General features: G+C 47.2%; 1 protein-coding gene across 4 annotated transcripts in view; it reads left to right on the top strand.

Annotated features, from left to right (window-relative positions):
- ero1b (endoplasmic reticulum oxidoreductase 1 beta) overlaps window positions 1-19,087 on the top strand; it is a 140,999-nt gene that overhangs the window by 44,272 nt on the left and 77,640 nt on the right. For all 4 annotated transcript variants that reach the window (XM_072498525.1, XM_072498522.1, XM_072498521.1 and 1 more), the window contains exons 2-5: window positions 1,087-1,206; window positions 6,338-6,421; window positions 7,094-7,135; window positions 7,550-7,632. In XM_072498525.1, the coding sequence (XP_072354626.1) occupies window positions 1,087-1,206; window positions 6,338-6,421; window positions 7,094-7,135; window positions 7,550-7,632 (329 nt within the window). The remainder of the gene's footprint in view (window positions 1-1,086; window positions 1,207-6,337; window positions 6,422-7,093; window positions 7,136-7,549; window positions 7,633-19,087) is intronic.

Genomic DNA, 19,087 nt, shown 5'->3' with positions numbered 1-19,087 from the left:
AACTTGCCTATTTTGGTTCACTAACTAGGTCCTAGAAATTCATTTAGTTTACTGCAGTGAATTTGACTTTTCAGTACAATGGGCAACCACTGGTGCATCTTAGTTCTAATTCATTAAAAAACTTTTTGTCCAAAATGGAACCTTTTTGTCCAAAATGGGACCAATAACCTGTTCTAATGTTGGCACTTCCTTCAATGGTATTGTATTTATTGCTTACAGAGAGCAAATACAGGTTATTGGGTGCTTTGCTGAAAGCTGCCTGCCAGTACGTTTCCTAATCCTCACTTCAGATTCCCATCCCAAAATGTTTTTCCCCAACTTCCTAGACTACTGCAAACAAATAATAATAATCTTTATTAGTGTCACAAGTAGGCTTACGTTAACATTGCAATGAAAATGCCCTAGTTGCCAAACTACAGAACCTGTTCGGGTACACTGGGGGAGAATTCAGAATGTCCAATTGACCTAACAAGCAAGTCTTTCGGGACTTGTGGGAAGAAACTGGAGCACCCAGAGGAAACCCACGCAGACACTGAGAGAACGTGCAAACTCCGACAGTGACTTAAGCCAGGAATCAAACCCGGGTCTCTGGTGCCGTGAAGTAACAGTGCTAACCACTGGTTCAGAACTGCTTCTTCTTCCTCTGTGCCATTAATGTTCTGAAAATTTACATTAGCAACTTTATTTCTTGCTTGCTCTTTGATTTAGAGTTTTATTTGCCATTTATTTCTAATGCCTTTTCATAACCAGACAGTACACTGTCCAGCACTCCCTCAGCCTTAGTTTATGGATGTAGAGTGCTAGATGATCTATCGTATGTGTAACTTCAGTTAACTTGTGAAGTAAAGCCAATAACATTTTTACCGTAGCTTATTTGATTCTAATTTGTCTTTGTTCTTTCCTTCCCATTTTATTTTGGTTGGCTGATTTTTCAGGCTTTTTCAAAATATGAACCTGGAATGTTGCCTTTTTGAGTTATCTTCAGTGTTTTCAGTTTTATTCATTGAACAATCTTATAATTTATTAAAATCACTCCAGATAATTGTTTCTTGGCTATATGTGAGAATAAAAATTAATCTTTTGTAGCTGACCGGTGTCTTGGATGACTGTTTCTGTGACATAGAGAGCATTGATGACTTCAACAGCTACAAGATCTTCCCTAAACTACAACAATTGCTCGAAAGGGATTACTTCAGATATTATAAAGTAAGATACTCAACTTATTTTCAGTTTATCCAATAATGTTTCTCATTATTGCATGTTGGTTTTGTATGTTTTTTGTAATACCTGCCACTTAGTGAATCTAACTGCTGGGTCGTCATCCTGATGTATGGACTTGATAAAGTTTTTTCACATTAAGACTTAAATGTGTTTCATGTAAGATTTGGAGCAGCCTTGTGACTGCAAGATAACATGTGTGCATTGAAAGGAATGGCTCAGAAACATGGCATGGGAGACCAATCTCATCTGTGCCGGCTAGATGAGCTACCCAGTCTAATCCCTTCTTTCCAGTTCTTGGTCCATATGTTGCAACATCACTGTTACATATTCAAATATTTTTAAATGTGATGAGCATTTCTACCTCGACCATCCTTTTCAGGTGGTGAGTTCCATACGACCACCACCTCAACTTATCTCTAATCTTTCAACCAATTACTTTCAATAAATGTCAGTTGTTGACTTCTCAGGTAATTGAAATGGGTTCTTTCTATCCAGGTTCTTCATCATTTTCACCCCAAATTAAGTTTTCCCTTAGCCGTATCTAGGTTATAAAGGAAGAAATATCAAGACTCTCCAATCTTTCTTAACTAAAGTTCTGCAGTCCTGACAACATTTTTGTGAATCTCCTTTGTACCCCATACACTGTGATCACATTCTCCCTCTAATACAGTGACAAAAACTGTATGTAGTAAGCTAGATTATACAACTCAAGAAACAGGCCATTTGGCCCAACTCTCCTGTGCTGGTCTTTTTTACACCACACAGGTCTCCACTCATTCTATCTGCCTTATCTCAGCCTTTCACTATATCTTTATATTCCTTTTATCTCATGTACTTGTCAAGTTTTCTTTTCAATGCATCTCTTCTCTTGGATCCTCAGGTCGGAGGGTGGGAATTTCTTCCACACCAGGTTCATGGGTCCTAAGGTGACTAAAATGTCCATTGCTCGATCAGCTACAGGTTGGGCAAGTTGTGTTTAATGAGGTGGTTGGCTGGGAAGCTCTCATTTTGGTACATTCCTTCAGCTTTTAAAAAATTTGTTTATGGGATGTGGGCATTGCTGGTTAGGCCAGCATTTATTGTCCATCCCTAGTTGCCCTTCCTTGAGGTGTAGGTACACCTACTGTGCAGTTAGGGAGGGAGTTCCAGGACGTTGCCCCAGCAACAGTGAAGGAATGGCGATTATATTTCCAAGTCAGGGTGCGTTTCCCAGATATCTGCTGCTCTTGTCCTTATAGACAGTAGTGGTTGTGGGTTTGGAAGGTGCTGTCTGAGGAACTTTGGTGAGTTACTGCAGTGCATCTTGTAGATGGGACATACAGCTGCCACTGTTCATTGGTGGTAGAGGGTTTGAATGTTTGTGGAAGGGGGGGAGCAATCAAGCGGACTGCTTTGTCCTGAATGGTGTCGGGCTTGAGTGTTGTTGGAGCTGCACTCATCCAGGCAAGTGGTGAGTATTCCATTACACTCTTGACTTGTGCCTTGTAGATGGTGGACAGGCTTTGTGGGGTGAGGAGGTGAGTTACTCGCTGTAGGATTCCTAGCCTTTGACCTGCCCTGGTAGCCACAGTCTTAATATGGCTAGTCCAGTTCAGTTTCTGATCAATAGTAACCCCCAGGATGTTGACTGTTTGGGGATTCAGCGATGGTTTTGCCATTGAATGTCAAGAGGCGGTGGTTGGATAATCTTGATTGTCACAAGTAGGCTTACATTAACACTGCAATGAAGTTACTGTGAAAAGCCCCTAATCGCCACAATCCGGCACCTGTTCGGAAACACAAGGAGAATTGAGAATGTCCAAATTACCGATCTTCACTTGAAGGAGGTGGTCATTGCCTGGCACTTGTGTGGCACAAGTGTAACTTGGCACTTGTCAGCCAAGCCTGGGTATTGTCCAGGTCTTGCTGCATTTGGACATGGACTGTTTCATGATATGAAGAGTTGTGAATGGTGCTGAACATGGCCAGTCATCCGCAAACATTCCCATTCCTGACCTTATGATGGAAGGGAGGCTTTGATGAAGCAGGTGAAGATGGTTGGGCCTAGGACATTACACTGAGAAACTCCTGCAGTGATGTCCTGGAGTTGAGATGATTGACTTCCAACCACCACAACCATCTTCTTTTGTGCCAGGTATAACTCCACCCAGCGGAGAGTTTTCCCCCTGTTTCCCAGTAACTCCAGTTTAGCTAGGGGCCCTTGATGCCATACACTGTCAAATGATGCCTTGATGTCAAGGGCAGTCACTCTCACCTCACATCAGGCATTAAGCTAATTTGTCCATGTTTGAACCAAGGTTATAATGAGATCAGGAGCTGAGTGACCCTGGGGGAACCTAAACTGCGTATCCGTGAGCAGTTATTGCTGAGTAAGAACCACTTGATAGCACTGTTGATGATCCATCCCTCACTTTGCTCATGATGGAGAGAAGACTGACAGTGCGGTATTGGTTGGCTTTGTCCTGTTTCTTGTTTGTCATGTTTCTTGTGTACAGGACACACCTGGGCAATTTTCCACATTGCAGGGTGGATGCCAGCGTTGTTGCTGTACAGGACCAGCTTGGCTAGGGGTGCGGCTAGTTCTAGAGCATAAGTCTTTAGTACTATTGCTGGGATATTGTCACGGTTCATAGCCTTTGCAATGTCCAGTGCCTTCAGCCGTTTCTTGATATCACATGGAGTGAATTGCATTGTCTGAAGACTGACATCTGTTATGCTGGGGACCTCTGGAGGAGACTGAGATGGATCATCCACTCGGGACTTGTGGCTAAAGCTTGTTGCGAATGCCTCAGCCTTGTCTTTTGCACATATGTGCTGGGCTCCTCCGTCATTGAGGATGAAGATATTTGTGGAGCCTCCTGCTCCAGTGAGTTGTTTAATTGTCCAACACCATTCGCGGCTGGATGTGGCAGGACTGCAGAGCTTAGATCTGATGTGTTGTTGTGCAATCGCTTACCTCTGTCTATTACTTGCTGCCTATGCTGTTTAGCACGCAAGTAGTTCTGTGTTGTAGCTTCACCAGGTTGACAGCTCATTTTCTGGTATGCCTGCTGTTGCTCTTGGCATTCTCTCCTGCACTCTTCATTGAACTGGGATTGATCCCCTGGTTTGGTGGTAATGGTAGAGTAGGGGGTATGCCGGTTAATGAGGTTACAGATTGTGGTTTGAATACAATTCTGCTGCTGATGGCCCACAGCACCTCATGGATGCCCAGTCTTGTGTTGCTAGATCTGTTCGAAGTCTGTACCATTTAGCTGGCCTCCATCTTGATCTACCAAAGACACTCAATATTTGGCATCTCTGCAGATGCTACTTCTCCAGTTTGGATGGTTTCGAGCAAGAGATGCCCACAGATCATGGGGATGTTTCATTTTTGAAGGGAGCTCTTGAAACATTTCTTCTGTCCTCCTGGTAACTGCTTACAATGACGAAGCTCTGAGTAGAGAGCTTGGTTTGGGAATCTTGTATCGGACATGTGGATGAATTTACAGGATTTTGAGGAAGCATCGCTGATGTTTCTCCAGAGGGATATAACTGCCGTCTGCCACATGGAAGGTCAGTGCAAGAATCCTTCTCAATCGCCTTCTCCCTGTGGCTGAAGAGCTCTTACCGGAGTAAAAATTCAGATTCTGTCTATCAAGAGTTACAGTGGTCATCAATATTCATAGCCAGACCAGTCGGGGGAAAAAAAGCAGAGCAGCAGCAACCTCCATTCGTGGCCTTTCTTGATGTCCCCACAGGCTTTGATTCTATCAACTGGGACAGACTGTGGAGCATCTTCCTTAAATTTAGTAGCAGAAATTCAGCACCATCCTCCCCGTACAAGCCCTGATCCTTGCCAACGGATCAGCCACAGACCAATAAGAGGCAAACTGGAGTCAATGTTGGGTTTTGTCACTGCGCCAATGTTCTTTTCCATCTTCCTCCACGCCATCTTCATGAAGCTGCCCACGGGAGCTACTCTACAGGATAAGCGGGAAACTTTTCAACACTTCCTCTCGCTCTCTCTCATTGACGCTTGCCAATGCGCACTCTCGGAGACCCAGCTCCATACTATCATCGTGTATTTGCGGAGGCATATGAAAGAATGGGTCTTGAGAAATATCTGGAAGATAAAAATATTTTACGAGCCTGCTCCCGTTGCGCAACTCTGAACCCGGACTATCAAGATCCACGGCAAACCATTGGACAAGTTGGATATTTTCTCATACTCTGGTCGGTCTTGTCTCCTTTTTAAAAAATGGTCACAATTATGGAATCTCTGCAGTCCCCTGGCATTTTCTCTTCCTTCCAGATAAGGTCATGTATTAGTGCCAAGAGTACTTCTCTGCTGTATTTTGTTACTTCAGTGGAAATTCCATCTACGCCGCATTGGCCTTTCAGCCTAATGTCAGGCTGGGATTTCACTGAGGTGGTGCCCAGGGATGTGCTCTGGAACATGGTCAAGGGTACTTATGTCAAGAACTGAGTCTCGGTTAAGGAGATCCTTTTAAAAAATAAATTGAGAGTCCCAATTAATTTTTTCCAATTAAGGGTCAATTTAGCGTGTCCAATCCACCTACCCTGCACATCTTTGGGTTGTGGGGGCGAAACCCACATGGGGAGAATGTACAAACTCCACATGGACAGTGACCCAGAGCCAGGATCGAACCTGCGTCCTTGGCGCCGTGAGACAGCAGTGCTCACTACTGTACCACTGTGCTGCCCTGTTAAGATTCAGAAGTACTCCTAATGAATGCCAACTGCATCTCTGTCCTTGCAATACCACATCATTCTTAGCTCTGTGGAGTACATCTTTTGCTTGGGCTGTAAATAGTCTCCAGTGTACTGAAGAATCCATGCATGTCGTGGCAGTCAGCATCTAATGAATCTAAGCTATTTAGTTCAGACACCTATGGTACAGATTCTGCCCACTGAGAATTGGGTACTCCTAAATTTATTTTTTAAAAAAAAGATCATTGTACCTATGCTGCTCTTTGAAAGATCTATCCAATTAGTCTCACACCTCTGTTCTTTCCACATAACACAGTAAATTTTCCTACATTGCCCAATATATTTAAATATATATGTGCAGATGTATGCTTACTTGTATTACAATGTATACTTTGTTTAATAGGTTAATTTGAAGAGGCCTTGCCCCTTCTGGTTAGAAAATGGACACTGCTCGATCAAAGACTGCCATGTAAAACCTTGCTCTGAGGTAAAGTGTCTGGGGGTGTTTTACAGAAATGGGTTGATACGGGGTGTCAATATTTTATATTAAATATAAATTCTTGTGCAGGATTTTGCAAAGGGAACACTTGGATTAAAAACATTAAAACATATTTGTATAGTCGCAGCACTCAAAACGTAGTTGTAGGTGGTGGCAATTTAGCTCCTCGAACCTGTTCTGCCATTGATTGCATGTGAATGTAGAAACATCCCAAATGTTATATTATAACCCCTTCCTCAAAGCTTAGAATTCTGATTGTTATGTCTTACTCAGTCTTGGGTGCGGAAGAAACATGGAAGCAAGCAGAAGATTTGAAATAGTGACATTGTCAAATAGCATATTAATGAAACGGAGCTCTCAAATTGATAAAAGGGAGCAAGACTGGGCAGCAAATGTAAAAGTACCTGAAGGAGCTCACAGGCTGTGGTGAGCAAGCAAGGTGGAGAAGAGGTTGTAGCATGATAGCCAACATAATTCTCAGTTAAATTAAATTGAATAATGTGTTTAAATATAATCGCCTCAATCTGAAGTTTAGTAAATGAGTAACAAGTTTATGCAGTTAGTCCAATAATTTATTTGGCATGTTGTGGGGAACTTCATAAAGTGCGCATTTCAATTTGAGCAATTATCTATTTTAACCCAATTTATTTTTATTTTTAGAGTGAGATCCCAATTGGAATTAAAGCAGCTAATTACAACAAGGTAAGTCGATATAGAGTAACAATATTTTATATCAATATATTTGAATTAACCTTTGTGCCTGTCCATTTGTACAGAGGATGAGTTATGATACGTTAAGCACATGGCAATGTAGGAATAGACGACTAAAGCTTTTAAAATAACAAATGATCTGTATGCAAATGCAAGTTTTTGCACAAGTGCCAAAATGACACTAAGCCAATCCCTGAATTTGTGCTATGAATGTTCTTGAATATGGACATTTTTCATAGTTCATAATACTGTATTTTCTGATTAAAAGACAGTATATGTGGGCGTTTCCCTGAAACGTCTACATATCAAACTGGTTGCAGTATTATATTTTCAAATTTTGCAATGTGTAATCGGGTTTTGTTCCAGGTGCTTGGATAATTTGCTGATTTTTTTCTTTTCTTTTAGTATTCTGTGGAAGCAAATGCAGTTGAAGATTTGCAAGACTGCGAGGAAGCAAATAAGCTTGGAGCTGTCAACAGCACATTGAGGTGAAATTATAAATTCAGTGGTTTAGCCTGCTGCAGTTTTATTAGATCTAACCCTGGTTATTAGATTTGCTCTTGTTCTGATTCTAGCAGAGTCCTATTGGTTCACACCACCCAACTTCATTTACTCAAGTATTCTTACATGGGTAATCAATTAAGAGAACTATGTGAATTGTCATAATTTTGGAAGATATGGAGCCCACTATTTACTATCAAAGGATGCAGCAGTTTTGAAAAAATTAATTCATGGAATGTGGACATCACAAGCAAGGCCAGCATTGATTGCCTACCCCTAATTGACCATGAAAACGGTGGTGGTGAATTGCTGCAGTCCATGTGGTGTAGCGCACCTACAGTCCAGTTAGGAACAGAGTCCCAAGGACTTCCAGTTATGACCATGGAGTGAGGGGTCACATACAGGGCTGTTCCTGCTTCAAGTCACAAATAAGGGCTCTTTTCACACAGATCCGGGTGGAATTTTGATGAAAAGGCGTAGGTGAATGTTAGAGGAATAGTTTACCCCTGAAATGGTATGTCTCCTGATCGCCAGACCTGGCAGAAAACCGTGAGAAATTTGGCAGGAAAGTTGAAACAGTCTTGTGCTGCAGCAACAGCCTCTTCCAGCATGCAGGCAGGGGAGGAAGCTGGAAAGCCCCAGGTACAGGAACTGATGACTTTTATCAAGGAGGAATTCCATAAACAGAGGAAAGAAATGCATGAGGATCATGCAAAGGTCATTGCAGAAGCTGTGGCACCCCTGAAGAGTACTTTAGAGCGGATGGAGAGGTGTTTGGAGGTGAAGGGGTCACAGATTCGGGAGATTGAAGGAGTGATCTCGGACCACAGCGATCGTGTGGTGGCTCTGGAGACAGAAGTGGGGCTCCTAGGAGACCTTTGTAAAACGTTGAGGGCAAAGGTTGAGGAGCACGAAAATACCCCTAAGACAGAACCTGCGAATAGTGGGCCTGCCTGAAGGAGTGGAAGATGTGAGTGTCACGAGGTACGTCTCTAGGATGTTGGCGGGGCTGGTGGCAGAAGGGGTGCTGGATAAGGCACCTGAAGTGGACCGAGCGCATCGGTCTCTGAGGCAGAAGCCTAGAGCTGAGGAGCCGATGCGGGCGGTGATCGTGAGGCTCCATTTGTGGAGAAAGAGAAAAGGCCAGGGAAAAGCGTAGATGCGACTGGGAGGGAAATAACGTCTGGATTTATCAGGACATCGGAGCCGAGTTGGCAACACGGTGGGCAGGTTTCAACAAGGCCAAGGCGGTGCTGTACTGGCGGCAGATCAGGTTTGGGGTGCTCTACCCGGCGAAATTATGGGTGACGTTCGGAGGCTGGGAGTATTATTTTGAGACGCCAGAAGTGGCCAAAGACTTTATGAAGGAGCATAAACTGGGGGAGAACTGAGTGGACAATGCTTGGGAACCAGGGTGCTTGCGCTATGTAATGGTCGGGAGCATCTTTGAAGTGGGTGTAGGGAGTGGGGGTTTTCGCCCTTTTTTGTGTGTGTGGTGTTTCTGTTGAGATTGTAAGGAGTTGTAGAGATTAAAAGTTTATGTGGGGTGGATGTTCCCATCCCCCCCTCCTGTTTTATGGGACTGTTTATGTTCAGCATCTGTTTGTTTGCTTTTGGAGTTCAGGAGAAGTCCTTGTTTGGGTGGGGGGAGGGTAAGCCAGCAGGAGGCTGCCTTTGAGCTGAGGAGGGGGGGGTTCATTAGGATGTGCCTTTGGGCAGGGGCAGCTGCGCTAGCAGGTTATGTTGGTGAACAGAAGTGAGGTGGTGGGGGAGAAGGGCAAGAGGGGTGGCCGGGGGGAGGGGGGAAAGGGAAAGTGGGGGTGAAGAAGGGGAAAAGCAGAGATGGGGGGGGGGGTTTGCGACGCAGCAGGGAGTGAGAGATGACATGGTCAGGGGTGAAGAAAGGGACCATCTGGGATGGGCTAGGTACAGAGTGGAATTAAAGGGGCAGGAGTTAAGTGGGGAAGATGATGGACGGTAGAGGGGATTGGAGGTGCAAGCGTCCGGTGAGGTTGGTAACGTGGAACGTCCGGGGACTGAATGGGCCGGTGAAAAGGTCAGGGGTGTTCGTGCACCTCAGGAGCTTGAAAGCGGGGCTTGTCTTTTTGCAGGAGACACACCTCCGTATGAAGGACCAGGTTAGGTTAAGGAAGGGGTGGGTTGGGCTGGGCAAGTTTTTCACTCGGGGTTTGATTTGAAATCGAGGGGTGTGGCGATTTTAATGAGCAAAAAAATGGGTACGAATGGCAAGGGAGCTGGGGGGGTTTATGGAGAGGATGGTTATGGTGGACTCATGGCGCTTTCAGAACCCAGGGGGAAGGGTGTATTCCTTCTTTTCACACGTCTATAAGGTGTATTCGAGGACTGGTTACTTTGTAGTGAGTCGGGAGATTTTGGTTGGGGTGGAGGGGGCAGAGTATGCGGGGATAGTTATCTCGGACCATGCACCCCACTGGCTGGATATTCGGTTCAGTAAGGGACGAGAGCAGGGGCCGGGGTGGAGGTTTGACTCGGGGGGGGGGGGGCGGTTGTTGGCGGATGGAGGTTTTTGTGATAAGGTGCGGTTGCCGATTAGGGATTATGTAGAGTTCAATCAGAATGGGGAGGTGTCGGCGGGCATTTTTTGGGAAGCATTGAAGGCAGTGGTCCGGGGAGAAATTCTCATTTACGGTTTGTGCAAATAAGGAAAGGAGGGCGGAACATGACAGTCTAGTGAGCGAGATAGTGGAGGTGGACTGGGAATATTCGAGGGTGCCACCGTGGAGGGATTGGCGAGGAGGAAAAAGTAGCAGGGGCAATTTGACAGGCTGACAATGGGAAGGGCACCAGCTGCGGAGGCAGGCTGCGTCCAGGGAAATAGTGAAGATCCGGGCTGGGGATGTGGTGTCAGAGCCAGGGAAGATAAATGAGGCATTTGGAGAGTATTACCAGGGACTTTGAGGCAGACCCAGGAGGAGAGGAGGGAGACATGGGGCGGTTTCTGGACGAGCTGGAATTTCCCCAGGTGGAGGAAGCAAAGAGGCAGGCGTTTGAGGGGCCCCTGGGGCTGAGGGAGGTGCTGGATAGTATCAGGGGTACGAAGTCGGGGAAGGCCCTTGGGCCAGATGGGTACCCGGCAGAATTTTATACGGAATTTGAAGCAGACCTGGCACCACATCTGTTGGGGGCGTTTAATGAAGCACTGGAGGAGGGGGAGACGATGAAGCAGGCAGTAATCACTAATCCCCAAAAAGGGAAGGATCCGGTGGAATGTGGGTCGTACAGACCCATATCACTATTGAACACTGGGTGTGAAAGTATTGGCTAAGTTGTTGGCGGGGAGGATGGAGGATTGTGTCCCGGGGGTGGTTGCAGAAGATCAAACAGGCTTCGTGAAGGGCAGTCAAGCTCGCGAGTAATATAAGACGGCTGTTGAATGTGGTGATGAATCCGTCGAGAGCTCTGGTACCGGAGGTGGTGGTGTCCATGGACGCGGAGAAAGCATTTGATCGGGTGGAGTGGCGGTACTTGTTCAAAGGTTTGGGCTGAGATTTGTGGCATGGGTGCGGTTGCTGTATGTGGCGCCAAGAGCGAGGGTGAGGACAAATTATATGAGCTCGCGAAGCTTTGACTTACACAGTGGTACGAGGCAGGGGTGCCAGCTGTCGCCGCTGCTGTTTGCGCTGGCCATAGAGCCATTGGCAATGGCTCTCAGGGGGTCGGCAGAGTGGCAGGGGATAATGAGGGGACAGGGAGCATTGCGTGTTGCTCTATGCCGATGACCTTTTGCTGTATGTTTCGGATCCGTTGGAGAGTATGGTAAGGAGTATGGTAACGAAGCTGGTGGAGGAGGCCAGGGAGGATCTTAAGAGGTGGGATACACTGTACTTACCGTTGGCGGGGAGAGCCCAAGTGGTGAAAATAAATATTCTGCCGAGGTTCTTGTTTATCTTTCAGGCTCTCCCGATCTTTATACCAAAGGCCTTTTTTTTTTTTGGAAAGTGGACACAATCATCTCTGACTTTGTATGGGCGGGGATGGTGCGGAGGGTGGGGAGGACACTGCTGCAGTTGGCGTTGCCAAATTTGCTTCATTATTATTGGGCGGCGAATGTGGGCAATGTGCGGCGGTGGTGGGAAGGAGATGGGGTAGAGTGGGTTAGGATGGATGAGGAATCTTGTAAGGGGTCTAGTTTGAGGGCTATGGTGAAGGCAGCATTGCCAATGACTCCAAGTAGGTATTCAGGGAGCCCAGTAGTGCAGTCCACGGTGAAGATATGGAATCAGCTGAGGAGGCATTTTAGGGTGGAATGGATGTCGGTGCTAACGTCGCTGTGCGAGAATCATGCGTTTGAGCCGGGGGGATGGATAGTGTATACAGGAGGTGGAGGGAAGTGGGCTGGTCAAGGTGAGAGCTTTGTATTTGGAGGAAGGGTTCACCAGTCTGGAGGAGCTAAGGGAGAGGATAGAGCTGCCCAGGGGTAGTGAGTTCAGGTATCTACAGATTAGGGACTTGGCACGAAAGATCTGGAAGGGGCTCCCTAAATTGCCGGGATACACCCTGCTGGAGCGACTGCTGCTTCTGGATGTGGAAGGGGAGGGAAGAATTGGGGATATATATAAGTGGCTGGGGAGCAGGGAGGAGAGCGGGTGGTGAAGATCAAGGAGAAATGGGAAGCGGAGTTGGGAATGGAGATCAATTGGGGAGTATGGAGTGAGGCACTGCGAAGAGTAAACGGGACCTCCTCTTGTGCAAGGATGAGCCTGATTCAGTTTAAGGTGGTGCACAGGGGGCATATGAACCGGGCGAGAATGAGTGGGTTCTTTCAGGGGGTAGCAGATGAGTGTGAGAGGTGTGGGCGAGGGCCAGTGAATCATGCACACATGTTTTGGGGTTGTGAAAAATTGGGAAGATTCTGGGCGGGAGTGTTCGCGGTCTTAGCCAGGATAGTGGATGAGGGAGTGGACCCGGACTCTTTGGTGGTGATATTTGGGGTTTCGGAAAAGCCAGAGCTCATGGAGAGGAGGAAAGCTGATGTCACAGCCTTCGCCTCTCTGATTGCACGGCGACGAATTTTGCTGGAGTGGCGGTCGGCATCGCCACCAGGGGTAGCAGCATGGTTGGGTGACCTGTACGACTTCCTGCGGTTAGACAAGATAAAGTATGAGTTATGGAGCTCAGCAGGGGAGTTTGAGAAAAGGTGGGGGATGTTTCTGACAGTGTTTGAGGGGCTATTCGTCGTGGGGGGGGGGAGGAGAAAAATCTGTCCAAACTGTATAGTTGATTGTTGGGAAGAATGTTTCCCGGGGTGTTTATTTGCTGTATCCTACTTTGATACAAGTTTGAATAAAATGCGTTTTTTTTTTAAAAAGGAGGGGAGTTCCAGGACTTTGAACCAGCAACTGTGAAGGAACGGCAATATATTTCCAAGTCAGGATGGTGTGTGGTTTGGAGGGGAACTTTCAGATGGTGATGTTCTGATGCACCTGCTGTCCTTGTCTTTTTAGATGGTAGCAGTGGTGGGTTTGAAATGTGCTGTCTATGGAGCCTTGATGAGTTACTGCAGTGCATCTAGTAGGTGGTACACTGCTACTACTGTGCGCCAGTGGTGGAGGGAGTGAATGCTTGTGGATTGGGGTGCCAATCAAGTGAGCTGCTTTGTCTTGGATGGTGTCGAACTTCTTGAATTGGAGCTGCACTCATCCAGGCAAGTGGAGAGTATTCCATCACACACCTGACTTGTAGGAGGATGCACAGGCATTGGGGAGTTGAGGGGGAAGTTCCTCGCCACACAATTGCCAGCCTCTGACCTGCTCTTGTAGCCACAGTATTTATATGGCTAGTCTAGTTTAGTTACTAGTCAATGGTAATCCCCCAGGTTATTGATGTAGTCTATTTTTACATTAGGATGCCAATAGTTTGCACACTTGTGCATGTGACTATTTTGGAATTATTTTTGTTTAGTCTCTCAAAGATTAGAAAGTACAGCATAAAACATTTTTGCAGTAAATGTAAAGCAAGATGCTGCCAAAGACTCATAAACTAGCTTTTGATTAAACTTTTATGCTATTTTTACTTTTACTATATTTCACTGCTGAACAATCCCAAACTATTAAAAATTTAAAAACTATTGTCAGTATGAAATTGAAATGAACAGTCCTACAAAATTCACTTTCAGTTCCACTTTGCAATGTTGCAAAATTCTTTATTTCAACACAAATATGCAAGTTGAAATCAAGATGCTATTGTCTATTTAATGCTTTTAATATTGCATAAAATTTCACTGATCTTCAAGATTTAAAAGGTCTATGCCTGAGTAGAGGAATAGCTTTTCTTGAAAACGCGTTTTCCACACGTCACTGGAGAAAGGGAGCCTGTAGAGATCTACCAGGCTGTTTAGCACAGGGCTAAATTGCTGGCTTTGAAAGCAGACCAAGGCAGGCCAGCAGCACGGTTCAATTCCCGTAACAGCCTCCCCGAACAGGCGCCGGAATGTGGCGACTAGGGGCTTTTCACAGTAACTTCATTTTAAAAAATATATATATTTTATTAAAGTTTTTTGATCAAACAAAAATTTCCCATTTTACAACTTTTTTTTTTTAAATAATATTTTATTGAAAATTTTTGGTCAACCAACACAGTACATTGTGCATCCTTTACACAACATTGTAACAATACAGATAATAATGACCTTTTTAAATTTAAACAAAAACAACAACAAATAAATAAATATTAAATAACAAAAAAAAATAAATAAAAATAAAAACTAGCCCTAATTGGCAACTGCCTTGTCTCAGGCCACCCCCCCAAGTCCTGGGCCGCTGCTGCTGCCTTCTTTGTTCTCCCCTATCTATCTTTCCGCAAGATATTCGACGAACGGTTGCCACCGCCTAGTAAACCCTTGAGCCGACCCCCTTAGGACGAACTTAATCCGCTCTAACTTTATGAACCCCGCCATATCATTTATCCAGGTCTCCACCCCGGGGGCTTGGCTTCTTTCCACATTAGCAATATTCTGCGCCGGGCTACTAGGGACGCAAAGGCCAAAACATCGGCCTCTTTCGCCTCCTGCACTCCCGGCTCTTGTGCAACCCCAAATATAGCCAACCCCCAGCTTGGTTCGACCTGGACTCCTCGAAAGCACCTTTGTCACCCCCATCCAAAACCCCTGTAGTGCCGGGCATGACCAAAACATATGGGTATGATTCGCTGGGCTTCTCGAGCACCTCGCACACCTATCCTCCACCCCAAAAAATTTACTGAGCCGTGTTCCAGTCATATGTGCCCTGTGTAATACCTTAAACTGAATCAGGCTTAGCCTGGCGCACGAGGACGACGAGTTTACCCTGTTTAGGGCATCTGCCCACATCCCCTCCTCAATCTCCTCCCCTAGCTCTTCTTCCCATTTCCCTTTTAGTTCGTCCATCATAGTCTCCCCTTCGTCTCTCATTTCCCTATATATATCCGACACCTTACCGTCCCCCACCCATTTCTTTGAGATGACTCTGTCCTGCACCTCTTGTGTCGGGAGCTGCGGGAATTCCCTCACCTGTTGCCTCGCAAAAGCCCTCAATTGCATGTACCTGAATGCATTCCCTTGGGGCAACCCATATTTCTCGGTCAGCGCTCCCAGACTCGCAAACTTCCCATCCACAAATAGATCTTTCAATTGCGTTATACCTGCTCTTTGCCACATTCCATATCCCCCATCCATTCCCCCCGGGGCAAACCTATGGTTGTTTCTTATCGGGGACCCCCCCAGTGCTCCGGTCTTTCCCCTATGTCGTCTCCACTGTCCCCAAATCTTCAGTGTAGCTACCACCACCGGACTCGTGGTATAGTTCCTTGGTGAGAACGGCAATGGGGCTGTCACCATAGCCTGCAGGCTGGTCCCCCTACAGGACGCCCTCTCTAATCTCTTCCACGCCGCTCCTTCCTCCTCTCCCATCCACTTACTCACCATTGAAATATTAGCGGCCCAATAATACTCACTTAGGCTCGGTAGTGCCAGCCCCCCCTATCCCTACTACGCTGTAAGAATCCCTTCCTCACTCTCGGAGTCTTCCCGGCCCAAACAAAACCCATGATACTCTTTTCTATCCTTTTGAAAAAAGCCTTCGTGATTACCACCGGGAGACACTGAAACACAAAGAGGAATCTCGGGAGGACCACCATCTTAACCGCCTGCACCCTACCTGCAATTGACAATGCTACCATATCCCATCTCTTGAAATCTTCCTCCATCTGTTCCACCAACCGCGTCAAATTTAGCCTGTGCAATGTGCCCCAATTCTTGGCTATCTGGATCCCCAGGTAACGAAAGTCTCTTGTTTCCTTCCTCAACGGTAGGTCTTCTATTTCTCTACTCTGCTCCCCTGGATGCACCACAAACAGCTCACTCTTCCCCATGTTCAATTTATACCCTGAGAAATCCCCAAACTCCCCAAGTATCCGCATTATTTCTGGCATCCCCTCCGCTGGATCCGCCACATATAGTAGCAGATCATCCGCATATAAAGATACCCGGTGTTCTTCTCCTCCCCTAAGTATTCCCCTCCATCCCTTGGAACCTCTCAGCGCTATCGCCAGGGGCTCAATCGCCAGTGCAAACAGTAATGGGGACAGAGGACATCCCTGCCTTGTCCCTCTATGGAGCCGAAAATATGCCGATCCCCGTCCATTCGTGACCACACTCGCCACTGGGGCCCTATACAACAGCTGCACCCATCTAACATACCCCTCTCCGAACCCAAATCTCCTCAACACCTCCCACAGATAATCCCACTCCACTCTATCAAATGCTTTCTCGGCATCCATCGCCACTACTATCTCCGTTTCACCCTCTGGTGGGGCCATCATCATTACCCCTAACAACCTCCGTATGTTCGCGTTCAGCTGTCTCCCCTTCACAAACCCAGTTTGGTCCTCATGAACCACCCCCGGGACACATTCCTCTATTCTCATTGCCATTACCTTGGCCAAGACCTTGGCATCTACATTGAGGAGGGAGATTGGTCTGTAGGACCCGCATTGTAGCGGATCCTTTTCCTTCTTTAAAAGAAGCGATATCGTTGCTTCTGACATAGTCGGGGGCAGTTGTCCCCTTTCCTTTGCCTCGTTGAAGGTCCTCGTCAGTAGCGGGGCGAGCAAGTCCAAATATTTTCTGTAAAATTCAACTGGGAATCCGTCCGGTCCCGGGGCCTCATGTTCCTAATTCCTTTCACCACTTCTTCTACCGTGATCTGTGCTCCCAATCCCATCCTTTCCTGCTCTTCCACCTTGGGAATTTCCAGCCGATCCAAAAACTCCATCATTCTCTCCCTCCCATCCGGGGGTTGAGCTTCATACAATTTTTTATAAAATGTCTTAAACACTTCATTCACTCTCTCCGCTCCGTTTCTCCATCTTCGTCTCTCACCCCCCCTATTTCCCTCGCTGCTCCCCTTTTCCTCAATTGGTGTGCCAGCAATCTGCTCGCCTTCTCTCCATATTCATACTGTACACCCTGCACCTTCCTCCATTGTGCCTCTGCAGTGCCTGTGGTCAGCAAGTCAAATTCCACATGCAGCCTTTGCCTTTCCCTATACAGTCCCTCCTCCGGTGCTTCCGCATACTGTCTGTCCACCCTCAGAAGTTCTTGCAACAACCGCTCCCGTTCCTTACTCTCCTGCTTCCCTTTATGTGTCCTTATTGATATCAGCTCCCCCCTAACCACCGCCTTCAACGCCTCCCAGACCACTCCCACCTGAACCTCCCCATTGTCATTGAGTTCCAAGTACTTTTCAATGCATCCCCTCACCCTTAAGCACACCCCCTCATCCGCCATTAGTCCCATGTCCATTCTCCAGGGTGGACGCCCTCTTGTTTCCTCCCCTATCTCCAAGTCTACCCAGTGTGGGGCATGATCCGAAATGGCTATAGCCGTATATTCCGTTCCCCTCACCCTCGGGATCAATGCCCTACCCAACACAAAAAAGTCTATGCGTGAATAGACTTTATGGACATAGGAGAAAAACGCGAACTCCTTACTCCTAGGTCTACTGAATCTCCACGGGTCCACCCCTCCCATCTGCTCCATAAAATCCTTAAGCACCTTGGCTGCTGCCGGCCTCCTACCAGTCCTGGACTTCGACCTATCCAGCCTTGGTTCCAACACCGTGTTAAAGTCTCCCCCCATTATCAACTTTCCGGTCTCTAGGTCTGGGATGTGTCCTAGCATTCGCCTCATAAAATTGGCATCGTCCCAATTCGGGGCATACACGTTTACCAACACCACCATCTCTCCCTGTAATTTGCCACTCACCATCACGTATCTGCCCCCGTTATCCGCCACTATAGCCTTTGCCTCGAACATTACCCGCTTCCCCACTAATATAGCCACCCCCCTGTTTTTCGCATCCAGCCCCGAATGGAACACCTGCCCTACCCATCCTTTGCGCAACCTAACCTGGTCTATCAGTTTCAGGTGCGTTTCCTGTAACATGACCACATCTGCTTTAAGTTTCTTAAGGTGTGCGAGTACTCGTGCCCTCTTTATCGGCCCGTTAAGCCCCCTCACGTTCCACGTGATCAGCCGAGTTGGGGGGCTTCCCACCCCCCCCCCTTACCGGTTAGCCATCATCTTTTTCCAGCTTCTCGCCCAGTTCCCACGCGGCTGTATTTCTCCCAGACGGTGCCCCCCCGCCCATCCTTTCCCGTACCCACTCCCCCCTTTCCCCAGCAGCAGCAACCCAGTAATTCCCCCCCCCCCCCCCCCCCCGGCTAGACCCCCCGCTAGCGTAATTACTCCCCCCATGTTGCTCCCAGAAGTCAGCAAACTCTGGCTGACCTCGGCTTCCCCCCGTGATCACGGCTCGCCCCGTGCGGCGCCCCCTCCTTCCTGCTTCTCTATTCCCGCCATAATTATCATAGCGCGGGAACCAAGCCCGCGCCTCTCCCTCGGCCCCGCCTCCCATGGCCAACGCCCCATCTCCTCTCCCTCCCCACCTCCCCCCATCACCACCTGTGGGAGAAAGAAAAGTTACCATACCGCAGGATTAATCATACAATCCCTCTTCGCCCCCCCCCCCCCACTCGTCCCACCACTTTGTCCAAACGTTCATTTTCGTAGTCCAATCATTCCAATTTTTCTTCTACAATAAAAGTCCACGCTTCATCCGCCGTCTCAAAGTAGTGGTGCCTCCCTTGATATGTGACCCACAGTCTTGCCGGTTGCAGCATTCCAAACTTTATCTTTTTTTTGTGAAGTACCGCTTTGGCCCGATTAAAGCTCGCCCTCCTTCTCGCCACCTCCGCACTCCAATCTTGATAAACGCGGATCACCGCGTTCTCCCATTTACTACACCGAGTTTTCTTCGCCCATTTCTCTATCCTTAAAACGGAGAAATCTCACCACTATGGCTCTGGGAGCTTCTCCTGCTCTCGATCCTCGCACCATAACTCGGTATGCTCCCTCCACCTCCA

The sequence above is a fragment of the Scyliorhinus torazame genome, chromosome 4 (assembly GCF_047496885.1).
Source record: "Scyliorhinus torazame isolate Kashiwa2021f chromosome 4, sScyTor2.1, whole genome shotgun sequence".
Classification (NCBI taxonomy): Eukaryota; Metazoa; Chordata; class Chondrichthyes; order Carcharhiniformes; family Scyliorhinidae; genus Scyliorhinus; species Scyliorhinus torazame.
Note: the sequence above shows the minus strand (reverse complement) of the source record. Positions and strands in the feature narration are given on the sequence as shown.